Here is a 24,679-nt window from a genome sequence, read left to right as displayed (position 1 = left end):
TCCCTTCTAGGTGTTTTGGTTCCCTGCTACTGGTGGAAAGTGTGACATACATTAGTGTGTCCTTCAATTTTGTGGGGATATCCCATCATGCCTTAGACCATTGACCTTGAATATCTTTGCTGATGTAGTAGGCCCTTGAAACTTTGCTGTTTTATTTTCTCTATTGTCTGGAATGTGTGTCTTACTGAAGCTTCCAACACACTTGCCACTGTTTGTTTATCTGGGCCAACCAACATAGTGTCAACAATCCAATAGGCCAAGGTGATATTCTGCAGAATGGCCAGAGAATTCAGTTCCCTCTGGGCCGTAGTTTGACATAGCCCTGTGTCAATACAGTAAACATATAGTCTATCTCAAGTGAATGTAAACTTTCTAATCTGTCTTTCTGAGACAGAAAAGAAGGCATTTGATAGTTTAATGGCCACATACTATGTACCAGAAGCACGGTTAATCTGCTCCAACAAAGATACCACATCTGACACAGCAGGTACAATTTGGGCTACTATTTAGTAGAGTTTGAGGTAGTCCACTGTAATGTTCCAAGATCCAATTTTTTGTAGGACCTAGACTGAAGAAGTGGATGTTTGATGTGACCCACTAATCCCTGCATCCTTTAGGTCTCTAAGAATAGAACGAATCTCTGCCATTCCTCCCTGGATATGATATTGTTTTTTAACTTACTATCATTCGAAGGTGGTAGGGGAGACTTCTAGTTCCCATTTTGTTAAATTTCACCCCAAACCAAGTAACAAATATAGAGTATTCTGCCAACTATTAAGTATGTCTAGTTCAATAATACATGCATACATACACACATACTCACGTTTGTAAGATACAAAAATAAATCAATTGTATACATAAATATCAATTATATTTTATAGGATAGGAATGAACAATAAGAAAAATTATAAAAACACATGAGTGATAGTAAAATCAAAATTGTGAATATTTAGGAATATATCTGGAAAAAGATGTGCAAGATGTGTAAATTTAAAACTACAGCTCATGAGATAAAAATAAGAGCTAACTAAATGGAGAGGTATATAACTTTCGTGGGTCAAAAGACTCAATATTGTTAAAATCTCAATTCTCCCCAAATTGATATATAGATTGAATGCAGTCCCTTCAAAAATTCCATCAGGTTTTATTTTAGACACTGGGAAACTGACTCTCAAATTCATTTGGAAATGCAAAGGACCTAGAATAGCCAAAATGATGTTATAAAGGGTAAGAAAGTTGAGAGACTAATGCTTCTGATTTCAAGACATATTAATCAGGACAGTGGAGTGTTGGCACCTAGATATATAAATATATCAATGGAGTAGAATAGAAAGTCCAGAAATAGAGCCATGCATATATGGACAACAGATTTTCAACAAAGATGCAAGGGTAAGTCAATGGAAATGAAAAGTCTTTGCAACAAATTGTGTTAGAATTATTTGATATTCTTTTGCAAAAAAATGAACTTTGACCTATATCCTAAACCATGTGCTAAAACTGTGTACAAAATGTGTCATAGACCTAAACATGATATATACAATTATAAAATTTATGGAAGGAAACATTGGAGAAAATCTTTGTGACCTCAGGTTAGGCATAGAGATTTTAGCTGTGGAACCAAAAGCACAGTTCTCAAAAGAAACAATTGATAAGGTGAGCTTTACCAAAATTAAATCCAATTCAAATGTTCTTTGAAAGCCATTGCTAAAAAAAAAAAAAAAAAAAAATGAAAAGGCAAGCCATAGAGTGGGAGAAAACATTTGCAAATCCTATATAAGAACTTGTTTAAAAAACTCTTAAAATGCAAACAAGGCGATCAAAAAATGGGCAAACCAAAAATGGGCAAAGATTTGACACTCGGCCAAAGAAGATATATGGATAGTAAATAAGCATGTGAAAAGATTCACAACATCCCTAGTCATTAGGGAAACGTCAATTAAAACCACAACAGATGCCCCAACATCCTATTTGAATGGTGAACATTTAAAAAGCCGACCATACCAAGTATTGGTGGGGATATTGAAGGACTGCTGCTGGGAATGTAAAGCGGAACAAGCACTTTGGAAAATAGTTCGACAGTTTTGTAAAAAGTTAACATATACTTACCATGTGATCCAGTCATTCTATTCCTAGGTGTTTACCAAAGAGAAGTGAAAGCAAATGTACGTTAACAGTACTTGAATACAACTTTTTATAGGAGCTTTACTTTTAATAGCCAAAGACCGAATTAAACCAAATGTTCATCAATAAATGAATAAATGAACACATTCAGCATCCATATACATTCAGCATATCCATATCCTGGGATAATATAAAGAAATGAACTATTGATACACACAACAATATGTCTGAACCTCAAAATAAATATGCTGAGTAAAAGAAGCCAGATAAAAAAGAGTACATATTGTATGAGTCAATTTAAAACTCTAGAAAATGCAAACTTATCTATGTTGATGAAAAGTAGGTCAGTGGTTGCCTGGTGATAGGATCATAATGGGTGTCAAAGAGGGAAGGAAACTTTTTTTTTTTTTTTGAAACAGAGTCTCACTCTGTTGCCCAGGCTGGAGTGCAGTGGCGTGATCTCAACTTACTGCAATCTCTGCTTCCTGGGTTCAAGCGATTCTGCTGCCTCAGCCTCCCGAGTAGCTGGGACAGGGTTTCACCATGTTGGTTGGCCAAGATGGTCTCCATCTCTTGACCTCATGATCTGCCTGCCTTGGCTTCCCAAAGTGCTGGGATTACAGGCGTGAGCCACCGTGCCTGGCCAGGGAAGGAAACTTTTTTGGGTAATGAATATATTTATTATTATTATTATTTTTCAGATTCTCCTAGATCCTGAGGATATGCTTATTCTTTTGATTGTAGTGAAGGTTTCATGGTTGTATACATGCTCAACACTTATCCAGTAGTACATTTGAAATATGCACAGTGGTTTGTATGTCATTTATGCTAAAATAAAATAATTAAAATGTGCATCTTTTATGACCAAGATACTTCATTTAAGGTATGTGTAAAATGTGTTTAATAGAGCCTTGGTTGACACTGTAAAAATCTGTGAACAATGCAATGCCCACTATTAGGGGATTAGTTACATAAATTTTGATGCCTTCACACAATGGAATTATAAAGTACTAAAAAGAATTTTATTCATGTCTACACACAGAAAGATACTCAAGATATTTGAAATGTAAGAAATAGACTGGGCGTTGTGGTTTATGCCTATAATCCCAGCACTTTAGGAGGTCAAGGTGGATGGATTGCTTGAGCCCAGGAGTTCAAGACCAGGCTGGGCAATATGGTGAAACCCTGTTTCTACAAGAGAAAAAAATATATATTAGCTGGGCATGGTGGCACATGCCTGTAGTTCCAGCTACTCAGGAGGCTGAAGTGGGAGGATTGTTTGAGCCCCAGAGGTCAAGGTTGCAGTGATCTGTGATCATGCCACTGCACCTCAGCCAATGTGAAAGAGCCAGACCCTGTCTCAAAATAAATAAATAAATAAATAAATAAATAAATAAATTGCTGCTGGAGATATACAATGGTACAGCCACTGCAGACAACAGTTTGACAGTTATTCCAAAAACTAAACGTAGAGTTACCATATGACCCAGAAATTCCACTTCCCAGTATCATATATAGCCAAGAGAATTGAAAATACGTGTTCATGTAAAAACTTGTACATGAATGCTCATAGCAGCATTATTCATAATAGCCAAAAAGTGGAAACAACCCAAATGTCCATCTGATAAATGGATAAACAAAAAGTGCTCTATCCATATGATGGAATATTATTCATAAAAAGGAATAAAAAGGAATGAAGTACTGGTGTATCCTACAGCTTGGGTTAACCTGAAGGAAGCCAGACATAGAAAGCCACATATTGTATGATTCTGTTGATATGTAATGTCCAGAATGGGGAACCCGTAGAGACAGTAGATTAATGGCTAACAGAGGCTGAGTGAGAGGAAGAATTGGGACTGATTGCTAACAGATACGGCATTTGTTTTTGCAAGGATGAAAATATTCTAGGTGATGTGGTGATGGTTACATAACACAGTAAATATAATAAAACAACCAAATACACCCTTTCGAATAGTGAATTTTATAAGAAGTACATATCAATTTGTTTTTATTACAAATCCTCATTTCAGTAGAGTTTTAAAATATTCCAAAGGGGAATAAATATTAATCCATCTACAGAATTTCTCTTGCTGTTTTAAATATATTCTGATTTGCACATGTAAATAATGCATGCTTATGAAAGAAAGTCTGAACTTCCGTGGTGACCTTCACAAGTCCAAGTCAATTCCTAAAACAGGCAATGGTCAAAATACTGAATGATGTTGTACCACATACAGCCTGACAAAAATGCTAAAGACTGTGTAAGGAATATCCACATGTTTCTGAGGGTCATTTCCCTGGAAACAGCTTCCTTATGGCCCTTGGAAGGTGGAAAAGCTCCTGTTTCATAAAAATGTGATAAGAGGTCCTCTTTTTCAATAAACTGTTGATAGATCCCATTGGTAAGGTCATCAGTCTCCAGGGGTACATCTTTAACTGGAAAGATCCTGTAATGTTTGTGTGTGACTGTTGGTTTCCGGTACCCAAGGATCCAGGTTTGAATACTGATAGGTTCAGCTTTAGGATAAGCTATCGTTGTATCCATTATCCACTGGAGGCCTTTTGATTTGCTAATTCTTTAGCACGTCCTCCTGCTGGACTTCCATTTCCCTCTTGTGCTACAAGTGCATTCAAAATAATTTTTGTTGCCCCAAACCTTGGCAGAGTAACATGTGTATGAAATGGCAAGTTATCTTTCTCTGCAAATGCCCGACTTGTTTCTCGCCTCTTCCTGAGGAAGCCCCTTTCTGGAAACAAAATAATCCATTTTCAATCTCTGCTCCTGTAATTACTTTCTAAGTGCTCCTTGAGAAGCAGCAGCTGTTGGTCACAATAAGATCTTCCCTGTCTTATAAAAAAGTCTCCGTGAACTGGAGAAACAATTCCAAAGTTGATGTACTTAAAAATATGATCCATCAACCACATCATCTGAGCAGCAACCAGTCCTTTGTCCTGGAGGCGCATCATCAGTGTGCACACATCTGCTGTAGCCTGATGATTCACCAACATCACTGCTTCATCTTTTGAAATTGCTTTAACATCTTCTCCACATTCTATCTTTTTTTTTTTCTTTTTCTTTTTCTTTTTTTTGGAGACAGAGTCTAGCTCTGTCACCCAGGCTGGAGTGTAGTGGTGGTGTGATCTCGGCTCACTGCAACTTCCACCTCCCAGGTTCAAGCAATTCTCCTGTCTCAGTCTCCCAAGCAGCTGGGATTACAGGTGCCCACCACCATGCCCAGCTAATTTTTGTATATATATATGTATTATCTGAGATGGAGTTTCACTATTTTTGCCCAGGCTGGAGTGCAATGGTGTGATCTCGGCTCACTGCAACCTCTGCTCCCCCAGTTCAAGCAATTCTCCTGCCTCAGCCTCCTGAGTAGCCAGGATTACAGGCACCCGCCACCACACCTGGCTAATCAATTTTTTAAAGTATTATTTTTGAAAAGCTGTGAAGAGCAAAAGTTGCAATGTTAAGAAAAGAAATTTGGATATAGTATAATTGGGTATAGTAAACGTAATTTTATTTAAAAATTAAGGCCCCGTGTGGTGGCTCATGCCTGTAATCCCAGCACTTTGGGAGGCCAAGGTGGGCAGATCACTTGAGGCCATAAGTTTGAGACAAGCCTGGCCAACATGGCAAAACCCCATCTCCACTAAAAAAAAAAAAAAAAATTAGCTGGGAGTGGTGACACATGCCTGTAATCCCAGCTACTCGGGAAGCTGAGGCAGGAGAATCACTTGAACCTGTGGGGTGGAGGTTGCAGTGAGCCAAAGTTGCACCATTGCACTCCAGTCCAGGTGACAGAGCAAGACTCTGTCTCAAAATGTATATATATATTCCAAATTAATTGATATACATACATATATATGCTTAGACATACAAAAAGATTTTTAAAATTATATACACATGTCAATACATGTATATAATTAATTTGGAGGACTATTCATTGAACTGCAGACAATGAATAGTAGAGTTTTGCTATTAAATATGTCATATCAAAATCATTTTAAAATCACCTTTTAAGTGAAAATCATTTTATACTTACTATTTGTACAAACGTAGCTTTTTGTTTATTGAAAGAAATGGTTTTCATTCAATAGATAAGATATATATATGAGATATTTGTATGTTAAAATAGTTTTTTTTTTTTTTGGTTCTTTTTGAAACAGAGTCTTGCTCTGTTGCCCAGGTTGGAGTGCAGTGGTGCATTCACAGCTCACAGCAGCCTTGACCTCTGGAGGCTCAAGCAATCCTCTAACCTCAGCCTCCTGAGTAGCGGGGACCACAGGCATGTGCCATCACTCCCAGCTAGTATATTTATTTAATTTTTTGTAGAGACAGGGTTTTGCTATGTTGCCCAGGTTGGTCTTGAACAGCTGGGCTCAAGGGATCCTCCCACCTCAGCCTCCCAAAACAGTCTCTAAAGTTTTAAAGTATTTTATTTTTTTTGCAATAGAAAACTAACGATTGAGCTTAAGAGTATTCACTAATACTTTAATATTACTTTTATGTTTATTACTTGTGGACAGTTCAGATTCTAATTAGGGTGATTCTTTTCCCCCAATTTTGAGTATAGGAATACAAATTATCTCCCTCTCAAACTGAGCAAAATAAGCATGACCATTTCATTAATGGCTGAGATTCGCTTTGTGATCTCAAATGCCTCCATGCAACGGCATGGCAGCCCTGGGAATGTGCCTCTCCGACCTCCTGCTTCACGGAGGGTAAGTAACTAAAGGCACAAACTGTTGTGTACTGACCTCCATTACTGTGTTCAGGCCAGGGCTCTGCTTCCCCTGCACTGTTCCCGTTGACTGCTCATGGCAGGATACTAAGGCAGGCCCATTTCTGAAGACAGAGGACTCCTCTAAAAAGCACCTTTGGCTTGAGCATTCCCTGTTAGCCTTGCTGAATCTTCCTTATTGCAATGCTGCAAGCTAAGCTGTTTGTTCTCTCCTTCATAGGGGTGGGATCATAATGGAGTCTGACGTCTCACCAGCCTCCTCCAGCCCCCCATTTTCCCTCACCAACATTTGAACCAGTACACCTCTTATGTGTCTAATCCTATCTTGGCTTTGGCTTCTCAGATGTCCTGTGCTAGCAAAAGTAGTACCAAGAATGATCCAAGAAAACAGGTGGTAAGATTGTGATTTGGAATTGACCTACTAACACTCCAGTGGGCAAAGAGGATATTAACTTGGTTGATAGGTGGGGTATGGATAGTCGGTAGCATAAGGTGGCGAGTCAAAGGTGAAAGTTTCATCGATGGTGACCTGGGAAGATGTCCTGGTGGGGAGGAAAGATGTTGCAGGTGTGATGATTGAAGCATTTGAAACTTATGGAGAGAAAAATGTCCTCAAAGACAGCAGAATTGTTGGCTGTTTACTGCTAAGTTGTATTGCTGCTAGCTAAGGGATAATGAGAGCAGTTAAGCAAGGAGTAAATGGCTAAGTGTGGGAGGCAAGAGGCTTTTTGGCATTTTACAAGAAGGCCCTTACCTCCTGCAGTGTGGGAGAGCAGATGTGATTGAACGGGTGAAAATCAGATAGTTAGAATTGCAGAGATCCCTAGATGTTTGAATAATCAGTGAAGAATAGGTTGCCAGTGGTGGGGGCTGGGGGAGTTTGGGGAACACCTGGGACCCTGGGAAAACTTGGGACCCTGAAAACTGGGATGAGGGTATGTAGGCAGAGGCCCTTGAATATATTGTCTAGGCAAACTGCCGCTTTCTTTCCCAATCCTTTGGGCTTGCAAAAGTGCCCCATCCTTTCTGGTAAGAGCTAGTGCTTCTATTGTGTAAGAAGATGCTGCAGAGGCCTCTCCTTCACAAGGCAACACATGTTCCCTCAGTAGGTGTCCTCATCTCTCCTGCCTGAAAACTAAGGTTCAGTCCCAGCATAACGCGAGTGGGTACATGCTGGGGACGATTAAGTAAAAAGGAGACTATACACCAGATGAGTCGCAAGAATGAGCCAGTGGGAACCAGAGGAGGGCACCTTGGCCTGTACTTTGAGAGTGCTTGATCAAAGGACTTGGAATGGAAGTTTCTCAGAAACTGAGATCTAACACGTTGGCCAGGACCCCAGGGAATAGGACAAACTCACTGCGAGGGTGGTTCTTAGAAGTCTGGGAAGAGTGATGACCAATGCACAGTGAAGTGGAAAATTCCGAGTTGCCTTTAGCAGGAAGGACTTCTGCAACAGGTCCAGGCTGCAGTGCAAGCAACACTGCTCATTGGTCCATAGGATCAGAGGAAGGGATAAAGAGGCTGAGGGAAGTGGGGGCTTGAGAATGTACCCTAGGAACATTCAGGCTCCTGCCACTTCAGTGACATTTTTTAGGAGGTTTATTAGGGCATGCCAGGACCTCTTCTCAAAAGTGAAAAAAAAAAAAAAAAAAAAAGAAGCAGGCACCACTTATATCCCTACTCCATACAGGAAGCTGAGCATCCGGCAAACCTCTTTGGGTTCAGGAGATGACACATTCCACAGATAAGAACACTGCTCTGCTGCATATACTGCCAGCTTTGAGCAGGTCTCAGAGCAGGAAAGGGCACTGCGGCAGGTGAACTGGCCCTAATTCTTAGTCTGCATGACTGGGCAGATCCAAGCCTTTGGAATGTCACTGTAGGGAAAAGAAGCAGTGGGAAAAGACAGAGTTTGTATCAAGCCCCAGGGAGAGAATCACCTTACAGCCCCTGGGATTCTGGAGGAAGATCATGCAAACCACTGCAGAGAATTACACACCTTTTGAGAAGTCGCTATTGCATGCCTGTAATCCCCGCACGTTGGGAAGTCGAGGTAGGAGTTTGACCAGCCTGGGTGATACAGAGAGACCCTGTCTCTATTTAAAAAAAAAATTAGCTAGGCATGGTGGTGTGTGCCTGTAGTCCCAGCTACTTGGGAGGCTGAGGTGGGAGGATTCCTCAAGCCCAGGAGGTTGAGGCTGCTGTGAGCTATGATCGCATAGGCAGTCCAAACTGCCTTATTCCTTTCAGCTTCAATAGATACATCAGTGCCCTCTCCCATCTCACATGTATGGCCATGTGGAAGTTCCCATAGGACAACTGAAGGAGAAGGGAAAAGCCTGAACTTAGTTGATAGATGAGGTGGGTCTGTATGTAGATGCAAACTGAAAACTGGTGAGGTGGCTTTGAAAGACAGTGGAGAGGGAGAATCTTCCCAATGAGCAGAGGTGCAAGCAGTGCACCTGGTCATCTACTTGGCAAGGAGGAAGTGGCCTGGGTAAGCATATTTATAGTTCCTGGGCAGTGATCAATGGCCTGGCTATCTGGCCAGGAGCCTGGAAGGAAAAGGACTGGAAGATTGGGTCTAAGAGGCCTGGGGTAGAGGCTTGTGGGTGCACATATGGGAGCAGGCACACACTATGAAAACTTTTTTTTTTTTTTGAGATAGAGTCTTACTCTGTAACCCAGACTGCTGTGCAGTGGTGCAATCTTGATTCACTGCAAACTCCACCTCCCAGATTCAAGTGATTCTCCTGCTTCAGCCTCCCGAGTAGCTGGGATTACAGACATGCACCACCACGCCTGGATAATTTTTTGTTGTGGTATTTTTAGTAGAGATGGGGTTTTACTATGTTGCCCAGGCTGGTCTCCAACACCCGGCCTCAAGTGATCCGCCCACCTCGGCCTCCCAAAGTGCTAGGATTACAGATGTAAGCCACCACACCTGGCCCAGACTGTGAAGAGTTTTGTACCACATGTTAATGTCCACCAGAAGCCATCCATCATGGGAGAGGTATTGAACAACCAAGTTGACAAAGTGACTCAGACAGTTGACCTGACTCAGACTGCCATTGTCCACCTTGGAATTGGCAGGATGGGCATATCAACAGAGTGGCCATGGCAGCAGAGACAGAGGCATCCAACTAAGGGACCACTTCCCAGCAGAGGAGGTGGATGGTGTAGGTAGAACATGAAAACCACACCATCCAAAAACTAGCATCACAGAATGGAGAAAGAGCCTGTGAGTCAGTTATGCTCCCTGCAGAAGGAAATCTGAGAGATGCATTTTCATGGCCACCACAGACTCCTATTGGCACTGAACGGCTCTACGTCTCCACCTAAATGGCCCACAGGTCCAGCTGTGGTGCTCTGAAATCTATCATCACGTTTGCTCCCAGCCAATAACTGAGTGTGACAGGGATACTAAGCAGGTTGAATGTGCAAGATGCTGGCCTCTTCTGAAGAGTGACTTTGGCTCAAGGACTCCCCTAGGCCTGGCTGAAACTTGCTTATAATTGCACTGCAGTCTAAGAAATAACTTCCTTCCTACCTCCTTCCCCTTTCCTCCTCTCTTCTCCTTTACAGGGGGCGGACTTGCATCTGAGTCTGATGTCTCCTCCACTGGCTCCTTCTCCATTTTCCCTCACTGGCATTTCCTCTAATAAATCTCTTGCACATCTAATTCCATCTTGGCATCTGCTTCTTGGAGGACCCAGACTAACACAGATGGCATGTATACGTGCTGATGGGTGTCTAAGGCAGAAAGGCAACTATGTCAATCTTGCATGCTAAGTGTAGTCAACTGGGAGCAGCTGCCAGGAGAGTGCTGAGTTGAGAAAGACTCTAGAGCTGTATCTGGCCATTTGAAATAAATACTATGGCCTACCTTTTTTTTTTTTTTTTTTGAGACAGGGTCTTGCTCTGTCACCCAGGCTGGAGTGCAGTAGCATGATCACAGCCCACTGAAGCCTCGACCTCCTGGGCTCAAGCGATCCTCCAGCCTCAGCCTCCTGAGTAGCTGGGACTACAGGTACATGCCACCAAGCCCGGCTAATTTTTAAATTTTTTCTAGAGATGGAGTTTCACCATGTTGCCTAGGCTGGTCTTGAACTCCTGGGCTCAAGCAATCTGCCCGCCTCGGCCTCCTAAAATGCTGGGATTACAGGTGTGAGCTGCTCCCAGCTGCTATGGTTTATTGACGAGGTCTACCATTGAGGGTTAAGGGAGGAACATCTTGATCTTTCACCAGTCACCTCTGCTGAATTTGGATGTTCCCTAAATCTCTGTCAAGAAGGGTCATGGTCAGAGAGCTATTGTATGTAAAACTTTTGTTAATGATGAATGATATTTATAATGAGAGTGAATGATTAATGATACTTAATGACTAATAATAATGATTATTAAAAAAAAGGCCAGGCACAGTGGCTTATGCCTATAATCCTAGCACTTTGGGAGACCAAGGCAGGAGGACTGGTTGAGGTCAGGAGTTTGAGGCTGCAGGGAGCTATGATCATGCCACTGCACTCCAGCCTGGGAGGTACAGTGAGACTCTATTTCTCAAAAACAAACAAACAAAATAATAACAATGATTATACAATAGTGTAATGATATGATTATGTAATATGATTAAAGATAATGCTTAATGATGAATGATATTTGTAAAACAGTAGTCTATCATTGAAAATCCTAAGGTGATACTAAATGCAAGATAATATGTGGCTTAATCATATAAGCAATAATTTTCACACTGAATGATGGTGGGTCACATGCAATCTAGAAAAAAAAAAGATTTAAAGCATAAGGATTGGTTAGTGGTTTCCGTCTCTGACTTGGGGTGACTGTGCTCTGAGCCGATGCGCTGATGGGGTTATTCCTGTTTTCTTGGCAGGTCTGTATCATGAAGCCCATCATAACATGATGCCATTCATGAATATTAGTCATTTTCCTTTATCTGATTTTATACTTGCCAATCAATGTGCTGACATTCAGCAGGTTTTAGAAGTAGATTTTCCAGCTGGGTGCAGTGGTTCATACCTGTAATCCCAGCACTTTGCAAGGATTGCTCAAGCCTAGGACTTTATAAGACCAGGCTGGGCAATATAGGGAGATGCTGTCTCTACAAAAAGTAAACAATTAGCCAGGCATAGCGTCATGTGCCTGTGGTCCCAGCTATTTGGGAGGTTGAGGTAGGAGGATTGCTTGAGTCTGGGAGGTTGAAGCTGCAGTGAGCTGTGATCCTGCCATTGCACTGCAGCCTGAGTGACGAAGTCAGACCCTGTCTAAAAAAAAAAAAAAAAAAAAACAAGCAGATTTTCCTACTGGAAAGAGAATGTGCTGACCAGTTGACATAGGTATTCTAGTCTGTCTAGCATTTGATTTCTTTCCTTTAAAAAAAAAGTCTTTTATAAATTATAAAACAATACAAGCTTATCATGAAATAACATTCAAAAAGTATAAAAGCAAACTTCAAAGTTCACTTCTTATGCACATCTTCTTTCCAATCCACTCCCTGGGTGTACCACTTTATTTTTTGTTGTAAGTTAATTGGTTTCTCCATTGAATATCTGATATTCAAGATGTTTTCTTTATGACCTTGTTTAAAAGGAATCTCTTGTGAATTCACTCAGAATGAACTAACAAAACTGAGTTTCATTTTTTTCTTTTTCTTTTTTACTTCTTCCTTCATCAAAGTCTTCTTAGCTACAAAAAAACCCTGAACTTCCAAATACACAAAACTGAGGGCCAGCCTTTTCATTCAGTCCTTTTGATCTTCACGTGCCAGTGTTCTGTTAAGTCTTTTATGATGGGAAACTTGCTTCACGAAAAGTGTAAGACGAGAACAATTTGGCAGAACATGTGTAGCGCTGAGTTCACTGCATCTCATGATTTATTCAGTCCTATGAACTACCACTCCCTTATTTTGTGTGTATTGTATTACTTTTTAGTTATTTTCCAAGAGTCTTTTCACCTCCCTTGAATCCCTGCCAAGGATAAAGGATAAAGTAGGAGTTAAGAAAAATAACTTTAGTCCTGGTGTAAGTCAGTATGCACCTAGTTCAACAGTTTTTTAAAAAGATCTCATGAAGACAAATCTGAAATGATGTAGACTGCAGATTGGCTTTTTTTTTTTTTTTTTTTTTTTATTGGCCATTTTTAAACTCAAAGCAATTTCTGATGAGAAAAATTACTTCCCTAATACAAGTACTGTTATGCTTTTAGTGTACATAGAATTTATTATAAAAGAGTTTCCTTACTGGAAAGAGAACATTTAGGTCTGTTTTTGAAAATGCTTTCCCGTAAGGATTTAGGGAAAACACCTTGAGCATAAGATCTCTAAGGGAAAATTACTGTTTTAGGAACAGAAAAGACAACTTACCAAAATAATGCTAATAAAGCTATAAAAATAGATGTAATTATGTAATTTAAAAATGGTTCCACTTAGAGAGGGACTACATTATTTTTATAGAGGAACTAAACTTACAAAGTATATTCATGTTATTTAAGGCTAAGATTTTTTAAAAATTTCGCTACTACCAATGAAAGCTGAGAAGCATTTTTCAGGATAATCTTTTTGATGGGACAAACGATGAAAATCAATACAGAAATCTGGTTGACTGCGGGTGTAAAATTAGAGATATTTTCATGTAGATTAAACAGATTTTTCTTCCAAAAGAAAATGTGGAATTAATTTGTAGCACATTTATTATTTACCAGTTTTCATAAAATGGAATACAGTTAAGGTAGTTACAAAAATATATTGTAGAAATATCTTTGGTGAGAGGCTGTGATTTAGAAAATATTGCATTTATTTCAGATAGTCACAGAAGTAAGCTTAAGTTCACATTGGCACTATTCTCTAAACTTCATTTTCTGATGTTAGAAGTTAGACACAATTTAACAGCTAGTTGAGGCAAAAATTACTGGGCCTGAAACTCTTTATATAATAAAGAACCATAGTAGTATGGGACTATCATTTCAGTAATCATACTAGATTATTAGACCAATAGGTTTGATCATCTTCTATTTAAGGTCAATGATTGTTGCTCAAGGAGCTTTAATACATTTGTTTCCATTTTTTCTTTTCAAATTTTAACATTACCCATGAGTTAGGCAAAGTACCAAGGTTGGAATGCAAATTTACGTAGTGCCTTTATATTGAGTTTATCTCTGGCTTGGGAGAAACAGCCCTCTGCCCTCATGAAGATATTGGCAGGTTCACGTGGCCTTCTGTTGTGATTTAATAGAGATGCAGAAGCTAAAAATCCAATAAAACCATTGCCATGAGTTTATCTATTATGACATTCTGGCATATGATGTCAGTTTGTCCTGGAAAATTCAAAATTAATTTTTTGTCACTATTTTCATACATGGGGAGTGAACTTTTAATATCAGCATATAGAAATGGCCTTTTCAATGTCATTTGAGTTGCAATAAAGGTTTTGAAGGCATACTTGCTTTCATGCAAATGTTATCTCCTGGCTCAACCAGGTGCTAAAACCTTATTAATAAATTACAAAATAGATAAAGGCACTGTAATAGACTGGATTGGCACATTTTTGATCTTCTCAACTTACTCATTTCCAGTTCTGATAGGTCTAGTTTCTGTAGATCCTACCTAAACATGATTTTGGAAGCCAGACAAACTGCATTTAAATTTATAAAGATACCATGAATTGGGGGGCACAAATGATATAATGAAATAAACACAAAATCAACTTTTGGGGTCCAACAGAGCTGAGATGCTTTCTGTAAAATAATTAAGAATCCAAACTAATCACACATATAAACAAGTTTATTAGATTGTCAGTGATACTTTGAGACAAATTCAAGTTATTTTATTTTACTTCATATAAACAGAGTAAGGGAGGAAAGTTTTAAACTTCAAGCTTTGTTCAGCATGTGTGCAGTTAGCATCCACAAAAGCACCATTGGGTATGGGAGAATTAGCACCACAGAATTTTAGGACCTAACTGTTAACATGCATCACTGAAAAACTTGGAACATAAAAACTGAAGTAGTACGTGGTATGGTCTATTATAAACAATACAAGGCAATTTATGATTTGTTTTCATACAGTACAATACAATCACAATAAATGAGAATCTTTTAAGAACAATACGGGACAAAAACCACCTTGTACCCTGTTAACACTAAAGCAGTTACAGATTTAAAAAAATGTTTCTGGTAAGAGGCAGTGGGTTGAAATTATCCCTCCCCCTCAATTTTTAAATTCAGAGTTATATAGTTACATGATCTCTTAAGAAAGTATTTTCAAATCTATACGTCTCTCTACCTCAAGGCTGACAAATGGTGGTTTGAAAACAGAAAGGCTTGATGAATGAAAAAAAAAAAAAACAAAACCCAAAAACTGGATAGAGTCGAAAAGTACTTCAATGTGGTGGAAATTATTCCACATAAGATCAGTTTGGAAATGATGCCAGTGGTGTTGATATTTGTCTTCCCTTCTGTGGAGGAATGTCAAGTACTGAGGGCTTACATTCATGATGAACTTCAGTTCATTTCTTTCACCGAATGCCTTTATTCTGAGGTGTAACATAAGAGATTTATTCCTTATTCCTCAACTGTTTTTGTAGTATCATGGGGCTGTTCCTTATGCTTGATTTGACAACAGTGAAAAAGGTTGATATTCTCTCTGGATTTGGGGTAATTTGTGAGCTAAAGAAAAAATATTAATTTGAATTTAGCAAACATGAAGTTTTCAAGGGAGTTCCACTATTTTCACAGTACAAACCCATAATTAAACTCGTTGAAAACCTTTCTGTTAGAAAGCATGTAACAAACCCTCAATTTTTAGTTGTGTCTAGGCCAATTTTGGCATATTTGAAGCTACTGCATAAGAAATGTGTAATAAGGATCGATAGATACAGGTATATTCAGATCTCAATACATTGATGCCAAGGAAAATATAATTTTACTCACCAAGAGAAGAATATACCTTGAAGCATCTATGCAGACACATGAATCAATCATGTATCTGCCCAACTTCTAATTCTGGAATAGTGATAACAGGGTCATTTAGGAAAAAGTACTCAATTACAGTACGGCAGCAATTTTATGTTGTATATATTTAACAGCAAAACATTTTTGAAAATAGAAATCAGTACTATATGGTAAGTTTACAATTCACCATTTCTATATTTGTAATACATGCGTTTATTTGTTTTCCAAGTTTTAAAAAATCCCACTAGGACCAACATCTTTCAGAACAACAATCTAACATTAAACAAAACTTCCTAAGGAAAATATTTAGCATCACAGAGAGTTGAGAAACGTCTGTTACTCAGCATCACAAAATACTCAATAGGTCTACATTGAAGATTGTTCATGCCATGACATTAACACACCTTTGGGTTAATATATCCTATTTTTAAAAGAAAACAAAGAACCAAACCAAAACAACTGACATGGAATTTGTGTTTGGTCTCTCCCCTTCACAAGGACAGACCTCTGAAGGACAGACCTCTGATAAACTTGACTCCTTTCTATATCATGTAATGATCAGACTGTCTAGGAAACTGCATGTACAGTTAGCAAAACATTTAAAATTAGAGATGGAAAAATGGCCACCACAGAGAATGACTTAAAGATAAGGAAACTTATAGAAAAATGTGTTTTTGTAAAAGTGTACTGCCCCTCAAGCAAAAAAGAAAGTGGAGTTTGTCCACTTTGAAATATTTTTCTGTTGAAAACATTTCTTGGATAAAAGCCTATCCTTATGAATGTCAGAAAGATGTTAAGGTTTAACTTGAGAGGGTTGAACCCTTTTGAAAAAATTATCCTATGCTTTTTCTGGTATAAATCAAGTACTAATTTTCTGAAGAGGAAACAGCTATACACAGCAGCACATCCAGGTTGATGATTTAAATTTGATAGTTCACCAGGTGTGGCTGACTTGAGCAAAAAAGAAACAAACGGATGTTTTAATGTTTTAGAATTACACTAAAAAATCTCAACTAAAGCAAAATTGAATTATAAGGGACCGGCTTAATGATTGCCTTTACCTTTGATCAACATTTCAAGACAAGGTAGTACCAATTAAAAGTAAGATTTAAAAATAAAAACTGTCCAAAAATTGTTCAATGAAAAACTCTTCAAATCTGACATTTTAAAATCTCAAATGATTGTAGACTAACTTAGACTAACAGTCTTATTATCACATGTACTTTTGTTATTCTTGAGTTTTATGTCTGTATTGTTCATTGGTTATATCGTTAACAATTTTTCTGTTAAGTTACAATAGTTTGAATTGACACATTATACTATAAGAGGCTTTAGAAAAACATGTAACTAGGATAAATTTATAAAAGGATAAAGAATAATTTAAGGGATTTTTGACATATTCTATACAGACGAATAGCTAGTTCAAGGTAATAAAGTGCCTTCTTTTCCAGGTAATTAATTTATCATTAAAATATTTTAAGGCTTTATAAGAAACTCAATGCTATCAGAAGTTTGATAGTATATGGAGTTATGTTATTAATTAGCATTCTTTTGTAGCTTTTATTTTGTGTAATCTTCAATCCATAAGATATTAATAAATTTTAATAATTAGCAGCTTAAAATTACAAATTTGAATTGTCAATTCTGAATTCACTTTGTGGGAAAAAAATTTCTAAATGCTGTGATAGACTCATGTTGCTTGTGAACAATAAGTTTATGATGTAATATACAGCAGCCAATGCCCCTCAGAAAATTCAGCAGAATTTTTAATCCCATGGCAAACAGAGCCATCATTTTATCCATTCATTCATATATCCTGCTATCTATACATTTAAAATGATCATGCAGGCCTAAACAAAAAAGGCCAGAGAAAACCTAGTAAATTTTTCAGGTACAGGCACAATGAATATTTTTTATTGCAACAGCTTATGCATAATCTATATTGGTGCCAACATCTAAAGTTAAGCATTTATATTTATTTTTATTTTGCTTCTACTACCCATGGGTGCATGACAGTAAAATACTGGTAACCTAATAGAATGTACGTGTATGTGTGTATATATATATAAAAAATAGCTTATATATATGTGATACCCATAATAATACAGAATTCTGATTCTTCCAAGTCTTGTCATTTCTCTTTAGGGGATATGGGTGTGTTTTAAGCACTTCTGTGTACTTAGTTGCCTTGGCAGCTCCAGAGTTTAGATAAATTATGACTATATGGACATCAACTACTCAATTATTTATGACCAATGAAAACTAATTAAAATGTTTGAATATTCTTTTCCAGGAATTCAGTTATTTTTATCAGAAAATTACTAAAATCAGGCACAAGATTAAGTGGTCATGATACTTAAAATATTCTTCTGGTTACCACTGGATTAATTTAAAATGGTTCTTAAGTTAAAGGTTTTGAAGTTAGGATAGAGGAGGAAAGCTAAAACTCATTGCAAAGAATGGTTTAAGTTAAACATTCCATGTAATTACAAAAACAGGAATTACCAGTAGGAAAAAAGTGCTAGTCTTAAAATTGGGTTTGGTTTTGACTCTAAAGCCTAGTAAGAATAATTACTGGGAATTAGAAAAAAAATCAAATGGCATTAACCTTTATAATTGCACATTCCTTTACCAAAGTGCCACAAGTTGCCAAATGTTTTTCTAAAATGCACAATGCTACTTTTCAAAATCTAAATACATATACAGTTTTACTTTTTCATACCGGTATAGTACAGATTCATACATTTAGCACAAATATAACCAAGAAGATGATACTTTCTAGAAACAGTATAGTCTTTGTTTTTTGTTTTAAACAACTGTTAAGAGCCTTTGTGATTATGAGGATTCCAATCCAAGTACTCTATAGTCAAAGCATTACCATACAACCTGAAAACATCATGATGGTTTGTTTAGGCAAATTTTAGTAATACTCTGCCATGCAATGCACATAAGTCACATGTGTTTTCCTTTAAAATAAAAAAAAAAACCCCACACTGGTTTAATTACCCTGTTTTTATCTATTTGTCTACATATACATCTTGTCTTCAATCACTGAACTGACAATATATGTAACAATCAAGTTTTGAAAACAGTATTAAACACTGAAGTTTCTAGCCTTAACTGGTTATTCCTATAAAGTCCAGCAAAAATGTCTGATGCATGGGTTATTAATTTTCATGCTTCTATTTCTTTACTCTAAATAGAAACACTAAATGGAAATGTTCAGAGATAATATAATGACAAAAGGACAGTAGAGAACAAAGCACCAACATGTGGAACAAGTAAAATAATATGCAACTGTGTGGAGGTTCTCTGTATTACCTAATTTGGCAAATCAGGGATGACAATAAAAAATGAAGATCTCTTACTCATGTAATAATCACATTGATATATATTTGCAAATAAATGGAATGCACAGAAAGTTAAATTTTGAATATTTTTGTTGTTTCTGAGTGTGATAAAACTAGAGTTGCCTCATTATAAATTAAGATTCTCCCCCACCCCAAAGTTCTATTGTTCAGAGGAGAGACAGAATGTAAGATTATGATTCTCTGTGACAGATGACCTGGGCTCTGCTATGCCACAGGCTAACCTCTGCGGTGTAGTGCCCCATTTAATTAGGGTGAAAGCTGGTAGGAACATAAAAGTACTAAAGTTGCCGGGCGCGGTGGCTCACGCCTGTAATCCCAGCACTTTGGGAGGCCGAGGCGGGCGGATCACAAGGTCAGGAGATCGAGACCACGGTGAAACCCCGTCTCTACTACAAATACAAAAAAATTAGCCGGGCGCGGTTGTGGGCGCCTGTAGTCCCAGCTACTCGGGAGGCTGAGGCAGGAGAATGGCGTGAACCCGGGAGGCGGAGCTTGCAGTGAGCCGAGATCGCGCCACTGCACTCCAGCCTGGGCGACAGAGCGAGACTCGGTCTCAAAAAAAAAAAAAAAAAAAAAAAAGTACTAAAGTTAAAATTAGGATTAGTTCATAGTCAAAGAACATTAAATAACTGTCTAAATGGGTCCCTTCCTTGAGCATCTGAATCTTAGGTATAAGAATGACTATATAAAAGCATCTTAAAGATATGGCCCATTCTATGAATTCATCTTTTGAGGGTGTACAATGGGATATAAATTGGCATCCTCATCTTCTGAGAGAATTAACAAACTTTAAAAACATAACTAAAATCAGAAAAGATCAGGCATAATAAATCACTGATAGCTCCCCCAAACCCAACATACTGGTAGGTTAATCACAGGACAGATTCATCTTATTTAACAAACCTTCCTACAGTTTCTGAGTATTAGAATATAATCCATTGTTTGTGAATAATAGTCTTGGATAGTTTCAGCATTTAAATATTGGAGAAATACTTCTGATAAACATTGAAATACAGAAACTCTTAATAGAAGCTGCAGATTTATAGAAACTTCATAGTATGTGTGATATTCCAACTATATTTAGCTCACGTAATACCCAAAATAATATAAGATTCCACAGTTTATCTTGTTAATACACACAGGTATTTTCTCAACTTTGTAAAAGCTAGGCAACTGTATTTACCTAAAATAGCTTTTCCGTGGTAGTGGTCCTACAGTGTTGACATAAATACTGAACATACCTATGAGAATCATTTCCACCCTATAATTTAATATTGTTTTCTTTTATTCAGCTGCTTTGTAGCTCTTTCCATTTCCAAAATGCTTCACAACGAATTATAACAGTTATTTCTCACTGTATCCCAATGAACAAGGCAAAGTTAATACATTGCTTGTGCAGTGGTTCAGGTGCACAGGTTGATAATGATCCTATGTAACTTCTCTGCTCTCTGGGCAGTTATCTAGCATTGTCCATGTTGTGAGAACCTATACTGTATGCTCTTTGGGACCAAAGACTGGATCTTGTTGTCTGCTATATTATCCAGACCCAGAGAAACTGTTAGCTCATACCACAGGCAAAATAAATATCTATTGATTTAAAGAATGAATGAGAAATGAGAGTGAGAAAACAGAAACAAAGAACTTCACTGTAACACTCTCCTACCCCTAACCCCCACAAAAAGCTGTGCTGGTTCACTTTGGCTTCACCCATACAATGGGATGGGTAGTATTACTTGTCTTAAAGAATAGGATAGTATTACTCACTCTTGAAATGGTACTCTTGAATCGGGTAGTATTACTCTTGAATAGGGTAGTATTACTCACTCCTGAATCGTTATGGCAAAAACCATATGATATATTTTCCAGAGTACCAATGACACAATTGACTATTACTACAACTACTTCTAAAACTCTGAATTACTCATCTTTACCTTTGCCAAGCATTTAAATTAAAAGTTGTGCATCTGGTAGACTATTCTTTTCTTAAGCTAATTCAGGCATAATGAATCAAGGAAATAATCCTCAGAGCTGCAATCATTAGCATGAATATGGAGAATATCAGAGGGAATTAAAAGACAATTACACATATACACAAAGTGGATCTGGGGACTACTGGTTCTTCATTGTTTTGGAAATTAGGGCAGGAAAGCTAAGACCTGTAAAAAGGTAATAATTATATTGAACTATTGAATACTGAGAGGTAAGACTTGATGATGTTGAAAGTCTCTTCTAGCTCTAAAATTCTATATTATGCTAACTAGTTCTTCCTCTGATAAGATGGGAATCTGTACAGTATTCAAAATAGATTTTCTTTTTTTTTTAGGAAAAGGATAGTTGAATCCAAAAAGTTTGATGTTTTGGAACTCTTGAACAACTGTATTAAACATTTTCTTTAAACCACCATTACTCCTTTTGCAAAGATACCATGTAAAATATTTTATTTTATTTTTATTTTTCTTGAGACAGGGTCTCTGTCTGAAGCCCAGGCTGGGGTGCAATAGCGTGATCTCGGCCCACTGCAACCTCTGCCTTCTGGGTTCAAACGATTCTCCTGGCTCAGCCTCCCAAGTAGCTGGGATTACAGGCACCCGCCACCATGCCTGGCTAATTTTTGTATTTTTAGTAGAGACGGTGCTTCACCATGTTGGCCAGGCTGGTCTCGAACTCTTGATCTCAGGTGATCCACTTGCCTCGGCCTCCCAAAGTGCTAGGATTACAGGCATGAGCCACCGTGCCCGGCCAAGATCTCTTTTACCTTTCTAACATTAAATGGATAGCACTGTTCATATTCAAATAGGAACAAAGACCATATCCTCATTTTTTCATCTGGAAACAAACATTATCAGCAGTTAATTAAAATTAATTACTACAACCAAAACGATAATGAACTGTTTGGAGACTTCAATTCATACTTTTGAGCGATTGCTCAAAAGCACTTATCACTCTTGAGAAGATATATCCTTGAGGCTTAGTATGACAGCACTGTAAGCTGCCCTTCTGGGTTAAATTATACCAACAAGATTCTCCTAGTAATTCAAATGTAACTGCTTTTGTATGAGAAATGAGACTTAGGCCAAATTCTACACTAAAGTAGGTCATGTTAAAGGGAAGATTCATTTAAGTATTTTTGGAATTATCAGAATGAAATATGAAGATGGTAAAACAACTTAGGAACCTGAAGAAAAAAGTTAAGTATGACAGGGGAAAAGGAAAGCGCAGGTATTTCAGTGGGAGGTGAAGGAAATGAGAAAAGCGAATGAGAAGTATTTCAACAACGGGAATAATCTGAAACTTTATCAGTGTTCTCTCAGTAATCAGGCTACATTTCTTATTTCTTTTGCATACCATTATTTTTCTTTTCCCACTGAAGTGATATAAGCATTATAGTACTATATGGCTGCTATCTTTTTCTGGCTGAATAATTGTATAAATATAGAAAACTGGCCGGGCACGGTGCCTCACACCTGTCATCCCAGCACTTTGGGAGGCCACAGTGGGCAGATCATTGACGTCAGGAGTTTGAGACCAGCCTGGCCAACATGGCAAAACCCCATCTCTACTAAAAATACAAACATTAGCCAGGCATAGTGGTGCCCACTTGTAATCCCAGCTACTTGGGAGGCTGAGGCAAGAGAATCACCTGAACCTTGGAGGTGGAGGTTGCAATGAACTAAGATTGCCCCACTGCACTCCAACCTGGGTGACAGAGCAAGACGCCATCTAAAAAAAAAAAAAAAAAAAAAAAAAGGCCATATTAACTATTTGTAAAAGTAAGAAAATGGCTGTTGGTATGTGACAATGTTTTGGGATCCCTTTGTACTCCTGCAGCTCCTTATTTCAGTCTTGAAGGTGAAGATGGTAAGAATGGGGGTGGACTAGCCAAAGGCCAGCTCAATCCTCTCCTTTATTATGTCGAAATTCAGCCACTTTTTTGGTAACTATAGAATTTTCTTGAAAAAGACAATAAGCAGAAAGTAAAAATTCACCCTTTAGATTTGTTGGTATACAATTCACTATGGCTCCCCAGAATCACAGCATAATCTTTGCTTAAATTTACTGCCACTCCCCAGAATCTCAGTGAATCTTTGCATAACATGACAAACAATTTAATTAGGACTTTCAGAAGAACAAAAATGCAATCTGGATGCTGCTGTTACTGTATCTACTCTTGTTTCATTTATATAATATTTGCTTGAAATTACAGATCAAAATGAGTTTCTAATAATAAAACTGAGTTCATCAGGTCTAAATTACATAATTTTAAGAGGGCATAAAACCTCCTGAGGCATCATCATATTGATAAACAAGTAAAGCATTCTTTCCAGCATGTTTTGATAATGGAGATACTATAAGAAGAATATCCTTGGCTGGGCACAGTGGCTCATGCAGGTAATCCCAGCACTTCTTTGGAAGCCCGAGGTGGGTGGATCACTTGAGGTCAGGAGTTGGAGACCAGCCTGGCTAACATGGTGAAACCCCATCTCTACTAAAAATACAGAAATTAGCTGGGCGTGGTGGCAGGTGCCAGCTACTAGGAAGGCTGAGGCAGGAGAATTGCTTGAACCTGGGAGGCGGAGGTTGCAGTTACAGTGAGCCAAAATTGTGCCACTGCACTCCAGACTGGGCAACAGAGCAAGACTCTGTCTCAAAAAAAAAAAAAAAAAAAAGAATATCCTTAAATGGGATTATTTTTCACAACTAGTTTCTGAAGTCAAAGCAGAACTATAAAGCGACGGAAAGAGTAATAGTTTTATGGCTGTTACAATTGCTGATGTGAACTCAGGTTCCGTTTTTAATAATTCAGTCTTTCAAAAGAGTAGCTCTTGATGCATATAACGCTAATTAAGGTGGGAAAGTTGTTCAGATGTTAGAAGTACTGTCACTTAATATTAATATAAGAGGATATTTTCTCCCCCTGCATTCTTACTACAGGTTTGCTGCCATGATTTTAATAGTAGTTACGTGTCAATCAAGATCTTCAGTGACGATCTGCTTATTTCTTGCCTGTTTTAAAAAAGTATCATCAGCAATAAAAGAAACACTCTACTGACGGACTCAAAAACATGGACAATCTCAAAATTATTATGTTGAGTGAAATAAGCCAAACAGAGAAAAATACATGCAGACCAGGCATGGTGGCTCAGGCCCGTAATCCTAGCACTTTAGGAGGCTGAGATGGGCAGATCACCTGAGCTCAGGAGTTTGAGACCAGCCTGGGCAACATAATGAAACCTCATCTCTACAAAAACTACAAAAGTTAGCTGGGCGTGCTGGCATGTGCCTGTAGTCCCAGCTACTTGGGAGGCTGAGGCATGAGAATTGCTTAAAGCTGGGGGGTAGAGGTTGCAGCGAGCTGAGATCGTGCTGCTGCACCTCAGCCTGGGTGAGAGTGAGATCCTGTCACCAAAACAAAACAAAACAAAACAAAAAAAAAGAAAAGAAAAATACATGCAATTAGCAGGGGATTCCAGAATA

General features: G+C 38.1%; 1 protein-coding gene and 1 pseudogene across 2 annotated transcripts in view; both read right to left on the bottom strand.

The window, feature by feature from the left end:
- Positions 1 to 4,147: 4,147 nt before the first annotated feature.
- Positions 4,148 to 10,525, bottom strand: LOC126960711 (acyl-CoA:lysophosphatidylglycerol acyltransferase 1-like; annotated as a pseudogene).
- A 1,848-nt stretch (positions 10,526 to 12,373) lies between these two features.
- The window catches only part of PURG (purine rich element binding protein G), a 40,489-nt gene continuing 28,183 nt past the window's right edge, over positions 12,374 to 24,679 (bottom strand). The window contains exon 3 of one of the 2 annotated variants that reach the window (XM_050802534.1): positions 12,374 to 12,853. In XM_050802534.1, coding sequence (XP_050658491.1) covers positions 12,818 to 12,853 — 36 coding nt within the window. In that variant the 3' untranslated portion in view covers positions 12,374 to 12,817. Of the gene's footprint in view, positions 12,854 to 14,648; positions 15,549 to 24,679 lie in introns of those variants that run through there. The other variant, XM_050802533.1, reaches the window with a different exon arrangement.

The sequence above is a fragment of the Macaca thibetana genome, chromosome 8 (assembly GCF_024542745.1).
Source record: "Macaca thibetana thibetana isolate TM-01 chromosome 8, ASM2454274v1, whole genome shotgun sequence".
Classification (NCBI taxonomy): domain Eukaryota; kingdom Metazoa; phylum Chordata; class Mammalia; order Primates; family Cercopithecidae; genus Macaca; species Macaca thibetana.
This window is presented reverse-complemented; position numbering and strand designations above follow the sequence as displayed.